This window comes from Neodiprion lecontei, chromosome 4 (assembly GCF_021901455.1).
Source record: "Neodiprion lecontei isolate iyNeoLeco1 chromosome 4, iyNeoLeco1.1, whole genome shotgun sequence".
Lineage (NCBI taxonomy): Eukaryota > Metazoa > Arthropoda > Insecta > Hymenoptera > Diprionidae > Neodiprion > Neodiprion lecontei.
Window position 1 is genome coordinate 23,998,195 of NC_060263.1, and position 14,821 is coordinate 24,013,015.

A 14,821-nucleotide genomic window follows, 5' to 3' on the forward strand; every position below is an offset into this window, starting at 1 on the left:
GAGCCCGGCGCAAGTCCGGCAGCGGCAACCTCCGGCGTGCCGCACCGCACTGCGTTGAGATCAAAATATTTTAATTTTTCCGCAGTACCGCACGTCTTTCGGCTAAAGTCGAGAACCTTCGGGGTCATTCGGAGTCTGGCAAAGCTCAAATCATGGCTCAAATAATAGTCAACGTAGGTTATGTCATATAAAACAGTTTATGAAAACAAACCATCAATAACATCAACAAAAGATTCCACTATGGAATATAATTGTGATGACGTGAATGAACTTGTAATTCATTACGTGAGAAACCGCCCGGAATTATGCGATAGAGTATTCCTTTCTTTTAGGTTATGTAGCTATCGTTTGTATGCATTTTTACGACGCATCTTCGATTTCCGTACGTGGCGTGGCGCTAAAGTCTGCCGCGTGCATGGAGTCGCCTTCCGCATGCGTTTGCCGGAGCTCAACGCATACATGGAGTCTTAGCTTTACGTGATTGATCGAGTATAATCGATTATTTTTTACTCCCATGAACGACGCAATACAATATCAATTTACGTGATTATTGTATCAATTATTATCATTGTCTTACTTACTAAGTACCTATTTGTTATAATTAGTGAAAGATGAATGAATATTTTTACCTGAAATTAAAAAATATTTTGAATGTAACTATAAATTATTTGAAAAATTTTCCCCCATTAAGACTACGTACTGAAATTTATGAAATTTGGGTTTCAAAAGGATTAATCGTTTAATTTTTACCGATGTAATCGGGTCATGTTCGATTAATTTTAACTTAATGGCCACCGCTATTCTTCGTTATATCCGGATCCTTCTTCTTGTGGTGCATTACCCACAATCCCTGAAACATTATTGCATCGCCACGCTGCGAGAGGCCTTTCTGGAACTACGGAACTCCGTAACCACAAACTTGTATATAGGTCCAGAACACTGACGTTGACTGAACACTGAGAACCGGTATGTTCTCAGTCAACGCGGTAAATTTTACAGATAGGCGAGGACCTCAAATCGTTGCTGATATTGAGACTGGTTTCGTTGTTCATATATTGGCCGCCGAAAGCGCCAACCGGTAGGAGTGTTTTGGAAACAACCATCCACAACCTTATTTTTCGTATCAATCAAAAAGCAGTCAAGAACGGTTACCGCTTTAATATAAAGATAAAGCACTAGTGCCGAAAGTTAACCAATAATTATGAAATTAATAAAAAGTGCACTTGGTCGGACACAATTACTTGTATTCATTTAATCCTATTACTTCTCAAAAATTATTATGCAATTTTTCTTACTGTCTCACTTGCGACAGTGCTACGTAATATATTGGCTGTCAACTTTTATTCCACAGGTTTTTCTCCTTGTATTTCAGGAATACAAGTGATAAAATTTCAGAATAAAGCCTCAAGAGATACTTTTTGTTCTTGATTCCTTCATAAGGGCATTAGATATTTTAGGTTTTTTAATTTCACGACTAATTATTTACGTAGACAAGAAAAATTCAAAAGATTACCAATATGATAAATAATTTAATATTCAAGTATTGAATTATTTTTTTATACAAGTTTGACAAAAGTCTTCATCCCAGCCAATGAGTGTGTTAAAACAAGAATTTTTCCGCCACACTGAATTTCGACTTGCTATTGGGCCGAAAAAATTAGTTTCATTGCTCAAAATGTAGCGAGAATGTGAGAATGTTATGTAATTGACGCCTTACAACTGCATCATGGTAGTCAGAACCATGACCAGGACACAGATACTCAAAGCTTTCGACAACAAAGTCTTATGTAAAAATCAAGTAATCAAGTGTCGTGATTGATTATGAACTGATTGTTAAGTGGAACATGACTATCGAACAATTAGTCCAAGATTTCCGAATTGTACTTTGTTGTTGAACACTGACTTATAATGTGGACAAGTGATACCTTATAACTTGAGTACCCTCTTGATTTTCGAAACTGCAGAGTGGTGCCGAATATCCACCACGGAAATAAATGAATCTCACGATAGTAGGCGCGAAGAGCAGAACATTTTAATATTATAAAATTCGATACTACGTTTAAACGGGAGAGAAAGAAGAAAAACTGCCTAGTTGTACGCTAGTTCTGTAGTTCCAATGAGCAAATAAATTTTTTACTTCAGATATTGGCTGCATTTTATTTGCCAGATTTTGAAACTGAAAGGTTTTAAACATGCTTTTGATTGGCTTGTTGTCAAATATTGACCAATTAGTGGTCTTACGTTTTCGAAAGTTGGCAAATAAAATATGCATACAATTATAAATATTTCGTTGCCTTTGCATCATATATTTCTCAGAGTGAAAACAGTATACAGTAAATGATAATTTGCTGGAAACAGTTCCATTCGCGATACAGCGATCTTGAAAATGCGGTATCCCACGCACGAGAAGTCTTCCAGCGTCGTAAGAACATTTGTGTAAGCCACACCAATTTCTTATTTTCACTCGGCAATGGAAAACAGGAAAGAATCAGTGAGAAAAATTAATACAATGACTAGTTAGTCCACGGTTCAATAGTTCCGAGCACCGCGTCGTCCGTTCTGTAACTGATATACGGGACGAAATCAGTTGAGCGTGGAAGACTTGATTGTTGGACAAATCATTATTGCACGCCGAATCGTATCCAGCTTATAACTATGGTTTATTGGGAATACCACCAGTGACACATGTTACAATTGAACATTCAACGCTTTGACGTTGTTTTTTTAGCAAAATAACAAGTCAATGTGACACAGTTCAAAGTTCTTTCTTTTTTTTTTACTCCTTAATTCGGGCGTGTTCGGAAATTGACTGACAGTACGGTCAGTCGATTGCCGAACACGTCCCCTAAGTGTTGCTTTTAGTTATGAATTAATATTCATAAATTCAAAATTCAAGGTATTCGGAAAAAAATCATTACTTTCGAAATTTTCTGCGACCAGAGCTCATTTTCGAGGTCTTGCTTCGTAATTAGCAGTAACAATTAAATTCAATGACACAACACATATTCCCGCAAAGTTACGTTACCTTCTTTACCAACCTAGTAATAATTATATACCTCTGAATAATTACCTACTGCAGCGATTCGAGAGGTTCCAAGTCTATACCTAATTAGCTGCCACGTTGCCGCAGAAAATACTTTTTATCACATTTTCAGCGCGTTGGAGAATCGCTGTTGTTATTTCAAAACTGAATAAAGATTATTCCCAAGAAACCTGCATTGTGAAGTCTTAGTAGAGGAAGTAAATAAACAATGTTGTACATCATATTATATAAGAATAAAATTATGAATTATTCACAATACATACGTGTGTGCACACCGTGTATATTACAAGGCTGACAATGCGGTCCGAGATCACGGATAACGACTTCTTGTTGGTAACATTGTTTCAGTAAAGCTGGACTTGACTAGACTTCTCAATCAGATAATATGCATTCGGATACCTGTTCAGATGACAGTGTCGTTTTACGGAAACTTTTGGCAAGGTCGCGAAGTCAGTATGATACATCTTGAAAAAATTTAAAAAAAAAAAAATACCACGTTCCCACGTTATCCGGTGTTAAATGGCAACGAATATTTTGGGGTGGTGGTAGCACACGGATAAAAATATTTTTGCGTACAGGCGTTACATTGCTATGCCAAATAATCGTTAGGTTTTTATTTTTGCGTATCATTTAATTTTATTGTAGCTTATTAAAATGTTTCATTATACAGCCCGGACATTAAGGAATCGATTTTCTCTTATCCACGTATAATTATTGTAAAATGTAAAAAAATCGTCTGAGATCATCGGGATAAAAATTAGTGATCGAGCGCATGAGAGCCGTGATTATATTTTTCCTGAAATATAATATCTGAATATCCTCAGAGTTTACCTCCGATAAACGTCCGCGTAATATATTGTGCGAAATCTACGGTAATTTATCACGGTAATCGAAACGTCAACGAAATTGTACGTTGTAAATTTTTTATGCAAAATCATATCGAAGAGTATTCAATATGCTATATTCTTAGGAGAAAAAACTTCTCGTCACACAAACCTATTTTTTGGGATCGAGAGTTTGGTTGTCGACGCACGGTTGTTTGAAAATTTTGAGACATTCCGCTTCACCTTGAAGGCAATTAAAATCTCTCACATCATTTCTCAGTATTGATAGTTTTTTTTATTTTATTTTAATTATAACTGAATATCGTAAATTTCTACAAATTTCCAGGCTATAAGTTTTCAAAATTATTGAAAAGCTGTGAGTTAAAGTGGGCTAATAGTGAATTAGGAAGTCTTCGCCCAATTCGTTGTCATATCCATCGATTATTAAAGATTTTCTGAAACAACTCCGCAGCGTTACTCTTATACTGACCGGAAATATGGTCTGGAACCTGTCATGGCATTATGAGATATTAATGAGCTGTTACGCAACACTCCCGCAGGGAAACACGTAGATTATTAATTATAAAAAAAATTGGATATCCAACCATTTTATCTACGGGTTGTTTGAGGAAATTGGAACCATTACTCAAGTACGTATTTATTCGAAGTTGTATTGATAAAAATTATAATATTCATGAGTGATTTTATGATTAGCGAAGATCGAGTATACCTGTAGTATTGTCTATTTTTTGAAGTACCCGCGGTGCGCAACAAAAACCGTGAAATTTATGGCAGAACTCGTTTTCAGTATAAACATTACCATCTCTCACGCTTCTAGATGACGCCGCACACTTGATATAAAGTAATATTACAACCTGTGTATAATATTAATGGGCGCGAGGTCAATGGCCAATCCAGAGACTGATCTGCCTGCTGATATTTGGACGGTTTCGATGTGAAAATAAACATAAACAAATTAGGTTTCTATTACGAACTTAATAAAATTCAATTATGTTGTTTATGGAATGGTAGCAGCATGTTTTCTAAATTTGTTTGAAACGTGTACATAATAACATATTAAGGAAAACCGATAAAAAAAATATAATATTTATGATAAATATAATATTTATTGGATTCTTGTATCTGATGTTGAAACGTAACAGTGTGACGTTGAAGGCGACATCTGCTGTAAAACAATTTGCACCGTGTGCTGTACATATATGTATAGATGAATGAAGAAGGAGATACTCGAGATTAATCAACTCGAGAAATTCATTCGCGTTTCCATAGCTTCGAAATTTCTGATCGTTCGATTTTAAAACCGTTCAAAATATGCATTAGCTGAGAATTTATTTAACTTTAGCATACGAGCAACATAAATGCGGTTTTAAACTTGCAATAATCGCTTTTGAGACCCATGTTTTTTGCCTACAGAAAGATAAAAAAGAAATCGACGTATGATCACCGCGGTTGATTTTCGTCTCACCGCAACGGATTAACGTATTTAGTGAATAAAAATAAAGATCTAGGACGTCAAATATCTATGCGGTCGTGGTTGGCCATGAATAATGATTACAAGGTATTCAAAGTCAAGAATAACTACAATTTATACGCATATACACTTATAAATGACGCTGACTCGAATTAGCTGAAATCAGTATGGCGCAATTGCTGTTTTTATAGTAGGTATTATTTTGACATTTGAAATTCGGATGTCAAACCGAGCGAGATGTTTCTAAGTGTTGTGGCAATACGTGTAGCGCGATTGTGATATGACGATCCTGAAAAAAACACAAAAAAAAAAATCCTGAACAACTTTGTGCCAAACTTCACCGTCTTCACTGTCACGCGAAAGCTGAACGTTTTACAGATTCGATTTTTGCAAGATTATTCACAGGTGCTCACAGTGGATCAAACAATAAAAAGGTCAAAAATAGGCAGTAAATGACGTCAGTCCCTAGAAAAAAAGTAGTTTTTACTCGTCTGTAAAAACAAAAAAGCCCAGATTCGCCAACTGAAATAAAAGATTGTTTAATATTAAGTAATGCTAATACGCTTCGTTGAAACCTCGACAATTTAATCAGGGTGAGATCTTGCCTTTGACTTTAGAATTTGGCTGGCCAGAAATTGATACTTTTTTGTTAACTTCATTACGACGTGATGACGTTATGTTCAGTATACCTCGAATTCTAATTTTATCAAGCTACGAAGATCTTTAAAAAAAAACGGAAATAGAATTTCCTGTAGTTGTAAACCAAATTCTTAGACATCGATGCTTTATTTAAAATTGATTCGGAATTGTTAAAAAAGTGGTAGATTTGTTCAGGATATTATTCTCAGCAACGTCACTGAAACACTTTTTTCTGACTTGTCCAATATTTGGTTTTGTAGCGTTAAACCGATATTGATTATGATCAGCAAATGATAGTATGGATATGACTAGTGAAAATAAAGAAACTCTGTGTCAGCGACTTTGTAGAAAACAGTCTTTCGAACATAATGTGCCATTATCGAGTGAAATCGATCGAATTTGATAGATTTAAATAATTTATCAGCGATTTGAAGCAAAGAATTGATGTCTGAAATTTTGTTCCGACTATTTTCTTATTTCGCATTTTCGAAGATATCCTTGTAGCATATAAATATAACAATTTTATGAGTACTTATTGTACGACCATCTCGTAGTAAAATTAATAAAAAATACGTTTTTTTTTTTAACCAATCTCCCGAAACGCAAATCCTTGATTTCAACGTCTGATTCAACTTCGGCCCTGTGTATTAAATCCGAGTAGATTGCACAGGTCGACGATGAATTTTTTTTTTCTTGACTTTATGTTTAAACGAAGAAATTTTGAATAATAGCCAAAATCTTTATTTATTACTTATACAGTATACTTTTGTTTTTTTTTACATGAAAAATTTTATAAATAACACCGGTCAACGCGATTTTTGAGTCTGAGTTCTAGGCACTAAATTTTGATTCTTTCCACGTAACAAATGAAACAAAAAACCAGTTTCATTAGATAAAGTATGCTTTTGTAGAAACCAGAACAATGTTCCGGATTTTAAGAAAAATGATCTATTTTCTCAAACATTTATTGTAAATAACGAAGAAAGAAATTTCAGTACCGAATTTACATAACTTTTATTCTAAAATTTAAATGCGAAACTGAATTTCATTTAATCGGTATACAGTTAATGTTTGAAATAATAGGTAATTTTTCTTAAAATCCGTAATATCGTTCTGGTTTCTGCAAAAGGAAACTTTATCTAATAAAACTATTTCTTCCCTTATTAGTTACGTAATCAAAATTTGACATCTCGAAATTCGTGTTTACCACGGTTATAAATCAGTCCTGACCCGGGATTCGTAGAGACGGATTATTATTCCTCCTTTATCCAGCGTATATTTTTTTAATTTTGTATAAATCTACGACTTACAACGATCCAGGTATAATAAATTTGCAAGGTGTGTGCAGCACGTGAACGCCAAGAACTTCTCTGCTCGCAGATTGGACGGAATCGATGAGACGGGCCAGGTTTGAAACAACAAGCCACACCTCCCCATGCTGGATTCAAAAGTCCTTGGCCGACCGCCTATATAAAGAGAGTGTTGAAATTCTGACGAGCAGTAATTTTCAAACGTAGCAATGAAGCGTGTAGCGGTCATTTTATGCGCGGTCTTTTCCGTCGCACTTGCAGCTGAAGAAGTGGAAATACGTACGTTTTCACTAGTCATTACTAAACTTAAACCATTACTTGTTTGCCGCTAAACTCTGTTGTCATTTCATCTCGCACTTTGGTTCCCATAAATATTTTACCTTACTCGTGACGATCGAATCGTCTCCTTTAACTGCGGTGGATTTTCGCAAATTTGCGAAATTTATAGTTACTCCGATTAATTTGTCTTGTTTTTTCTATTGATCTGAATCTCACATATCTCTTGCATTCGCGCATAGTAGTTCAATACATATTGTGAACGTAATGGTTTTATTGTTCCAACGTATGCCACTTGCACGAAGATTATTTTTCCGTGGTTTCTTTGCTCGGTGAGTTTCCGCGTAACTTGGAGCTGAAATTCAGGTCTTAAGTTTGAGGTCCGACGTAGATTGAAAAATGTATCGTACGTTTGGGGAAAAAGGATATGGCATTAAATTAATTCCAGCGAAATTTGGCCGTTGCAGTCGTGGAATTGGACGATCACCGATTTTTGTTGTTTCAAGTGTTTTTCTATCAACAGTCTTGAATAAAAAAAAAAACGTTAAAATCGATAATTTTTCGTCTTTGTCAATACCGAAAAAATGTTTGTTAATATTGCATTCCTTCGTGGTTTCACAAGTTCAAAGCAAAAATTCCAAAACTGAAGAATAATTGATTGAGAAATATATTCTGACAATATCAAAATCTATTTCCCACGATGTAAGAGCACTTCCTACGTTTTCCAAACATGCAGGATATCTAAAAATACAGAATGAGTAAAACTTTTGCGCGTATTTTGTCTTATATTTTTCGTGATGAAATTGTCGAAAGTATTGAAAACAGTATTCCATGTAAAGCTAGTATTTCGAGAGAGCTTAGGAATTGAGTATTGAGTTGTCATAGAAAAAGTGAAAGTGAAAAAATAGTCAAGTTTCAGGAATGATCGGATTCCGCTGGAATGATCCAGTAATTAATATTTCTGATAATGTTAAAATTATACTATATTCTAGCGCATAAAAATGAGCGACCTCATGACAACGAGATATAATGTTTGTTATTGGAATCGTTAAAACAGATGAAATTAGAAAGCAAACTAGACTAGTCTAGATTATTCACATGTACGGATTCTATCTATGTTCGCGATTTCTCAACTGGCAAGTCTTGTTGTTCAAGTCGTATCATCAAAGAAGAAAAAAGATAGGTAGTAATCCAAGAATCTCATACAATAAATATGAGAACAGAGGTTGCACAGCCCAACTGGAATTGCATAATGCGTGCGTTGATTAATCACGAGTATAATTTTTCCTCGCAACAGATGAACTCATAGTTTTTTTAGTTTACTTGCGTGAAGAATCATAAAAACTTAAGTGGTCAAGCCTTGAACTGAAAATCGCCGGAGGACATTGAGGATTTATAATCAGTTATTGGACTATCAATCTAGGTATATATTAACTGTGGGTGTCCCTCGACTGGTTTCGGAAGAGCGAAGGATTGTGATAATTAGTTCAGGGTTGCATAAATACTTGTCAATAATCGCTGATTTTGATTGTCATCATATCGGTTCAATGGAGCATACACTGCTCTTAATTAAAGGGAAACAAGAACTAGACTATTCTAAAAACTGAGTTCTAAAAACAATTACACGATTTTGAAATAGTTAGAATTTGTACGCGACTTTTAAAATGTGTTGTATTTTTTTTTTTTTTTTGTTGTAATTGTCTTTCTACATCTGGTGTAATAGCCAATGTAATGAAATTCATGTCTAAGTCAAATTCTATAAAAGAAAGGATTTCGTTTGTATTTTAAAAGGTGATAAAACTCTGTTGCTCATACCATTAAACAAGAAGATCCCTTTTCAAATAAAATCCGTAACCCGCTAAGAATATGAACTGAGTAAAAAATCTCATTCGCGCAATCAAATGTTAGAGCTCGTATCAAATTTACTCGTCAAAAACAAATCTGAATCATAATTATCAATTCCAAACACAATTAATACCTAGATACTTAAACTAAACAATTATACTATATTTCTGTGTGATCAAACCTTCTCCAGGTGTTACATGGTTTCATTGTTTCTTCAAAGAAACACAAAGCAAAAAGATGTTCTGCCGATTTTTACTCATATATCGTCGAAATTATTTTTTTTCTTATCGTCGTCATGTTCCAATACTTAATTCCAAAGTTTAGTATATCGGGGCCTAAAAAACGTTCATACTTTGCCGGTTCCACGAAACGCTTTGTCAAATCGCGGTAAATTTATTTACAGATGTATCCATGTTCACCTTGTTTACCGAACGGTTATTAAATTGTGCGGTTATTCTGCAGTCATACGTATAAAAACTTCCTCTTCTCAATTAGTCTATATTTTAATAAATATATCACATACACGATGAAATGGCTGAGAAACGGAAGACCTTGGTGAAGATTCACACAGAAAATAATGAATATGTATACGGTACCTGTATATGTACAAATATTACACATTTGTTCACGATGCATGGCCAGGAACGACTTGGTGGCTGTTTTTTTCTCGTAATCGCTATTTACACGATGTACGTTGCAATTATATCAATTCAATTTCCATTCTCGCTGCAGCAGGTACCTTTTTTCTATGCACATGTAATCGGAGAGAAACATTATAATGACGACAGTCGTGAAAAATAACGCTTTCCGTATTGCTCAATAAAGACCATGTGTCAGGCGTCTTGAAATCAGAGTAAACAGCTTCACGTGCAGATAATCTGAGCAACAAAGGGATCCCATATAATTTTGTGATCAGTCCACAGATATTAAGAACCGACAAACTAGAGTGAATCCAAACTGAATCCAAATCCCCAGAACAGGTTTCAATGTGAATTATTCACAACTGAACAACGCAGAGTACAAAGTTCAAGTTTGAAACGTGCCGAGGCCACGAAGTTTGCGATGTGGAACCGGTAAAAAAAACTTTCGGTTTAATGTCACACGGGTTAATTAATCCAGTCAGGCTTCGCCGTCACTGCGGTTTTTATGTAACGTCTAATACGCCTGATTGTGTAAATTATATTGTGATTTTTTTTTTAAAGTACTTTATTAAATTAACTTTATTGTTTTTTCAATCCTTTTAGCAAAGTACATGAAGATTTGCAACAGGAAATCAGAAAATGTCAACGATTGTCTGAAGACCGCGATTCAAGATGCTATTCCCAAAGTCTCCAAAGGTAAGTTTGAGGGGGAATCCCATATTTAACATTGATTGATTGAAGTAATTTGAGTGATGAATATTTATGACTTGTAAAGCGCAAAGCTACAGTGTAATGGAAATAAAGAAAAACAAAGTGTCACAAGTTTCGGGTAGATTTTTAGCCACGAAATTTTGATCTTATTGCGATTTGGATATGTCCTTGTGTACTTAAGCCTCCGCGCATTACCGTTTCCGAGAAAAACGTTGATCAATATGACCTAATTTGGTTTTTTTTATGCAAAAAAATCAGGTGATTCCGAGTATGGAATTCCGTTTGAGGTATATTCTTAAAAACTATTTAAAAAAAAACCATGTTTTTCAGATATTTTCAGTCCTGAATATGCGAATGAAATGAAAATATATTGTTTTTAATTTTTGTTTGAAAAGATATACATTCTGGAGTATGTTCTGTGATTATTAGAGCGTTAACAGAAATGGGATCATGATCAAATTGGAATGAATATTTCAGGTGTACGTATAGTTATTGAGATTATTTGAAATCCTCGAAATTATCGATTTAATTATGATCTCATTTTCATCCCATTTTGAAAATTTCAAAATACCTCCCGAAATCTCTACGTTTTCACATAAAAACTGAAAACAACTCATTTTTCATCCCTTACCAAAAGACTAGGTTCTTTGCAATTCCTGAAGATCTCGCTCGAAATGAAAAGATTCGACTGTTATTCACACAAAAAAGGCTTGTTTGGGGATATTTTTTTCCGATGACAGAAATTGCAAAAAATTTGAAACGTAATAAAATCGATTAACGTACTTCGCATAAAGAATCATGCCTAAAAATTTTAAGGACTTTTCTTATCTTACAATTAGTGTATAATTTAACATTTCTAAATTGTGCCAGATAAAAATTTTTGATTACTACCATTGTAATTGTACGTGCAGAAAAAATGCACCTCTGGCTTTCTGGCACGAACATTTTGTTTAAAAATCATCTTTTTATAAAACAGGCGTACCTGAGTTGAATGTCCCGGTACTCGATCCATACTACGTTGCTCTGGAAGAGATCTCGTACAGCAATGGGATGATGCAAGGAAAACTGCTTATGAAGGAGGTGAACGCGTACGGAACATCGAGGGCGAAGATCTTGAAAGTTAAATCGACGTTCTCCGAGGACAGACAACGGCTGGAAGTCGATGTCTTGTTCCCGAGAATTTTCATCGATGGCGAGTACAAGGCCGAAGGTCACCTTAACGACTTCAAAGTTGGAGGAAAAGGTCAGTATTTTATTGGAATTATTATTGAACACAAAATATTTCAGTTCGATTTAGCTTCCAAATGTTATTCCAATTCGTAATTGTAATCTTTAGAAGTTTCGACCGAACCAAGCTCTTATTCAATTAATTTAGCATATTTTTTCTTGGATTAAACAATTGAAATATCAATTTCACTTGGATTTTGTCTAACAAACAAGAAGCAATCGATCTAATTAAATAAATTTTACGGCAAATCGCTCAGTATCAAATCTGGATAATTTATCAATTGAATTAATGCGTTTCTCACATGTCTACATTATTGTGAACATGGAAATCCTGATTATTCCACAAATATTTCAGAGTTGTAACTGGTTTCTGTACTCGAGACTTTGCTTAAATTCGGATTATTATAATATCGATACTTACTTTCACCAGTGAGAATTCTTATTTTCACCTATCTGTATGATTTTGTATTATTACTATTATTCGTTCACTAGTTTTTTATTTATTTATTGTTAGGCGTTTGCAGTCATGCGGGAATTTAAATTGAACTTTCTAATCGATTTGACTATTATAACATTGATTATTGTAACAATGCTTGAATCATAAAATTTAAAAGGTCAGAATTAATGGCAATATTTACGTAAAACTAGATCGGACCGTTAGGCGTTACTCTGACACGAAGGTAAACGAAAGCTTCGCTTCATTTTGAGTAAAAACGATGAGAACAGTGAATTTGAACATGAATATCAGACTTTTATAGCACTGTTGCCTTTCTTGAAAAACATTGCATTCAAAATATTTCATAACGTCAGGTTTCTTCAACGTGAGCATGGAGGGAGTCAAAACCGTGTGGGACATCACCGGACGAATCGAAAACGACAGATGGGTTGTTGAGCACTTCATGGTTCTACCGGAAGTCGAGAAAATGAAGGTCTACTTCGACGATCTATTCAACGGCGACGAGAGTCTCAGTAAGTATTATACTTGTCTATAATTGTTAAAAAATGTTTTCACATCGTTCGCGCAACGTAAGACGACGCGATTCACGTAGAGAAAGTACGATTTGTCAAATAAATCAAACACCTAGATATCAAACGAGTCGGAAATTTGATCTTTGAGACAAGGTACCGTGGTTTGGAATACCAAGAGAACTGGCGAAGTAAAGTACAAAATTTCCTTAAATTGTTCAAGGTTTTTCAAACGGTTTTTTCCATTTTCTTAAATTTCGATTCGGAATTCAGCGAATAGTCTAATGTTCCCAACACGTACAATATATTAATATGAAGTACGAGGTACCTTGTGCTACAAAACGCAGCAGAACACGACGACTGTATTATAAACTCTCACAGTGCCTTGTTTATTGTAAACCCACGACCCCGTTTTATTAATTTTCAGATAACATCGCTCGCAGTTTCATCAACGAGTACTGGCCCCTCTTCTACAGGGAATTGTTGCCCATTGCTAGCGCTCGGTGGGACAAGATGATGACAGATTTCGCCAACCTCGTGTTTTCCAAATTGTCGTACTCCAAGCTCTTCGCCTAATTCGTGGAATTAGAATTGGGAAAGGAGAGTGTGCGCGTTATTTTCGCCTAAGATCCTCTGATAGCTGAGTAATTGTTCGGTCATGGAGTTCGAGGCGTTAGATTCTGACAAAAAATCCGATGTTTGAGCCGCATTGAAACGCGAATTTCACGTTTCTACACTTATTAATTTTTACCATGACGGATTAGTAGCTAAATTCCGTACAGGTAGTTAATATTCTGTTCCAAAAATTTAATTACATAAGTACACGTTTTGTTGAAAATAAGAAAATAAAATCTTGTAAAAATTATACGGCGGTGAGTTGTTACTTATATCCTTTCAATGCTATTAATTTTATGTAACTACATCGCACTGAGAAAAATTTCACCTGCAACAAATTTTTATTGAACGTTGTTGGAAATGTAATTAAATTTGGTAAAGGTAGCTATATTCAATGTAATCATAGTTGTCATTACTGAATTTTTTCGTTAATGTTCTGTTGGACCAGCATTCAATTATAGCAAGAGCTATAAGAACGAGTAACCACAATTAAAAAGACAGTCCGCGTTCGGTACTGTCATCTTGTACAACAAAAGTACAAACATTGATTCTCAAGCTAGTTTGGATACTTATGGTATACTTCTTTTTAGTTTTCAGTCAGTATTTGTGATATTTTTGTTTCAACCTCGTAACGGTTTGTTGTAAAACAATCGTACGAAATATTTGAGATTTTCAAAAGATCTGTAATTTCATCCAAAATAATGTGACTTATCATATAAAACTATAACAAAGACGGTGAAGTTGAGTAAAAGTGTTAAAATATCACGGTGTAGACTGAGAGAAATTTTTAGTTCAGGTTACGGCTCAGTTCTTAACTATTTTCATTTTTTACCACGATCGAAAAATATAGTTCTAGGTACAAAATGATTATTAGTTTTGTAGCTTTTACCAGAAAGTCTGGTATCTGTTACTATTCTTTCTCATTACGATCACTGTTACTATATTTTCTTGTAACTGTTGTGAAAATTTAATGCTTGTGCAACAATAAATTGATGTTAGAGCCTTATTTGATTAAAAAAGTACAGTAAACCGAACACATAAAATATACCATATTTTGAAGGCTCGGAACTCGCCTGTAACGATTTTCCGAAAACTCCAGAGATGCTGACAAACTTGAGTGATTACTCGTTGAACGATTATCAATAAGAGAAAACGTAAGTAATACGATGTTAATTTTCATTGGTATCACATTGCGACGTATGAGAACTATTAAACTAAACAAATTAGTGAAA

General features: G+C 34.7%; 1 protein-coding gene across 1 annotated transcript; it reads left to right on the forward strand.

Annotated features, from left to right (window-relative positions):
- The first annotated feature begins 7,437 nt into the window (after positions 1–7,437).
- On the forward strand, positions 7,438–13,839 carry LOC107227098. Its single transcript, XM_015668144.2, has 5 exons — positions 7,438–7,587; positions 10,674–10,766; positions 11,758–12,024; positions 12,819–12,977; positions 13,402–13,839. Exons 1-5 carry the CDS (start codon positions 7,518–7,520, stop codon positions 13,548–13,550), a joined length of 738 nt encoding a protein of 245 aa, XP_015523630.1. The 5' UTR covers positions 7,438–7,517; the 3' UTR covers positions 13,551–13,839.
- Positions 13,840–14,821: the final 982 nt, after the last annotated feature.

Coding starts and splice junctions, on each gene's coding strand:
- LOC107227098 (XM_015668144.2), top strand. CDS start 7,518: ATGAAGCGTGTAGCGGTCATTTTATGCGCGGTCTTTTCCGTCGCACTT. Junction 7,588..10,673: donor AGCTGAAGAAGTGGAAATAC/GTACGTTTTCAC, acceptor CAATCCTTTTAG/CAAAGTACATGAAGATTTGC. Junction 10,767..11,757: donor TATTCCCAAAGTCTCCAAAG/GTAAGTTTGAGG, acceptor TTTATAAAACAG/GCGTACCTGAGTTGAATGTC.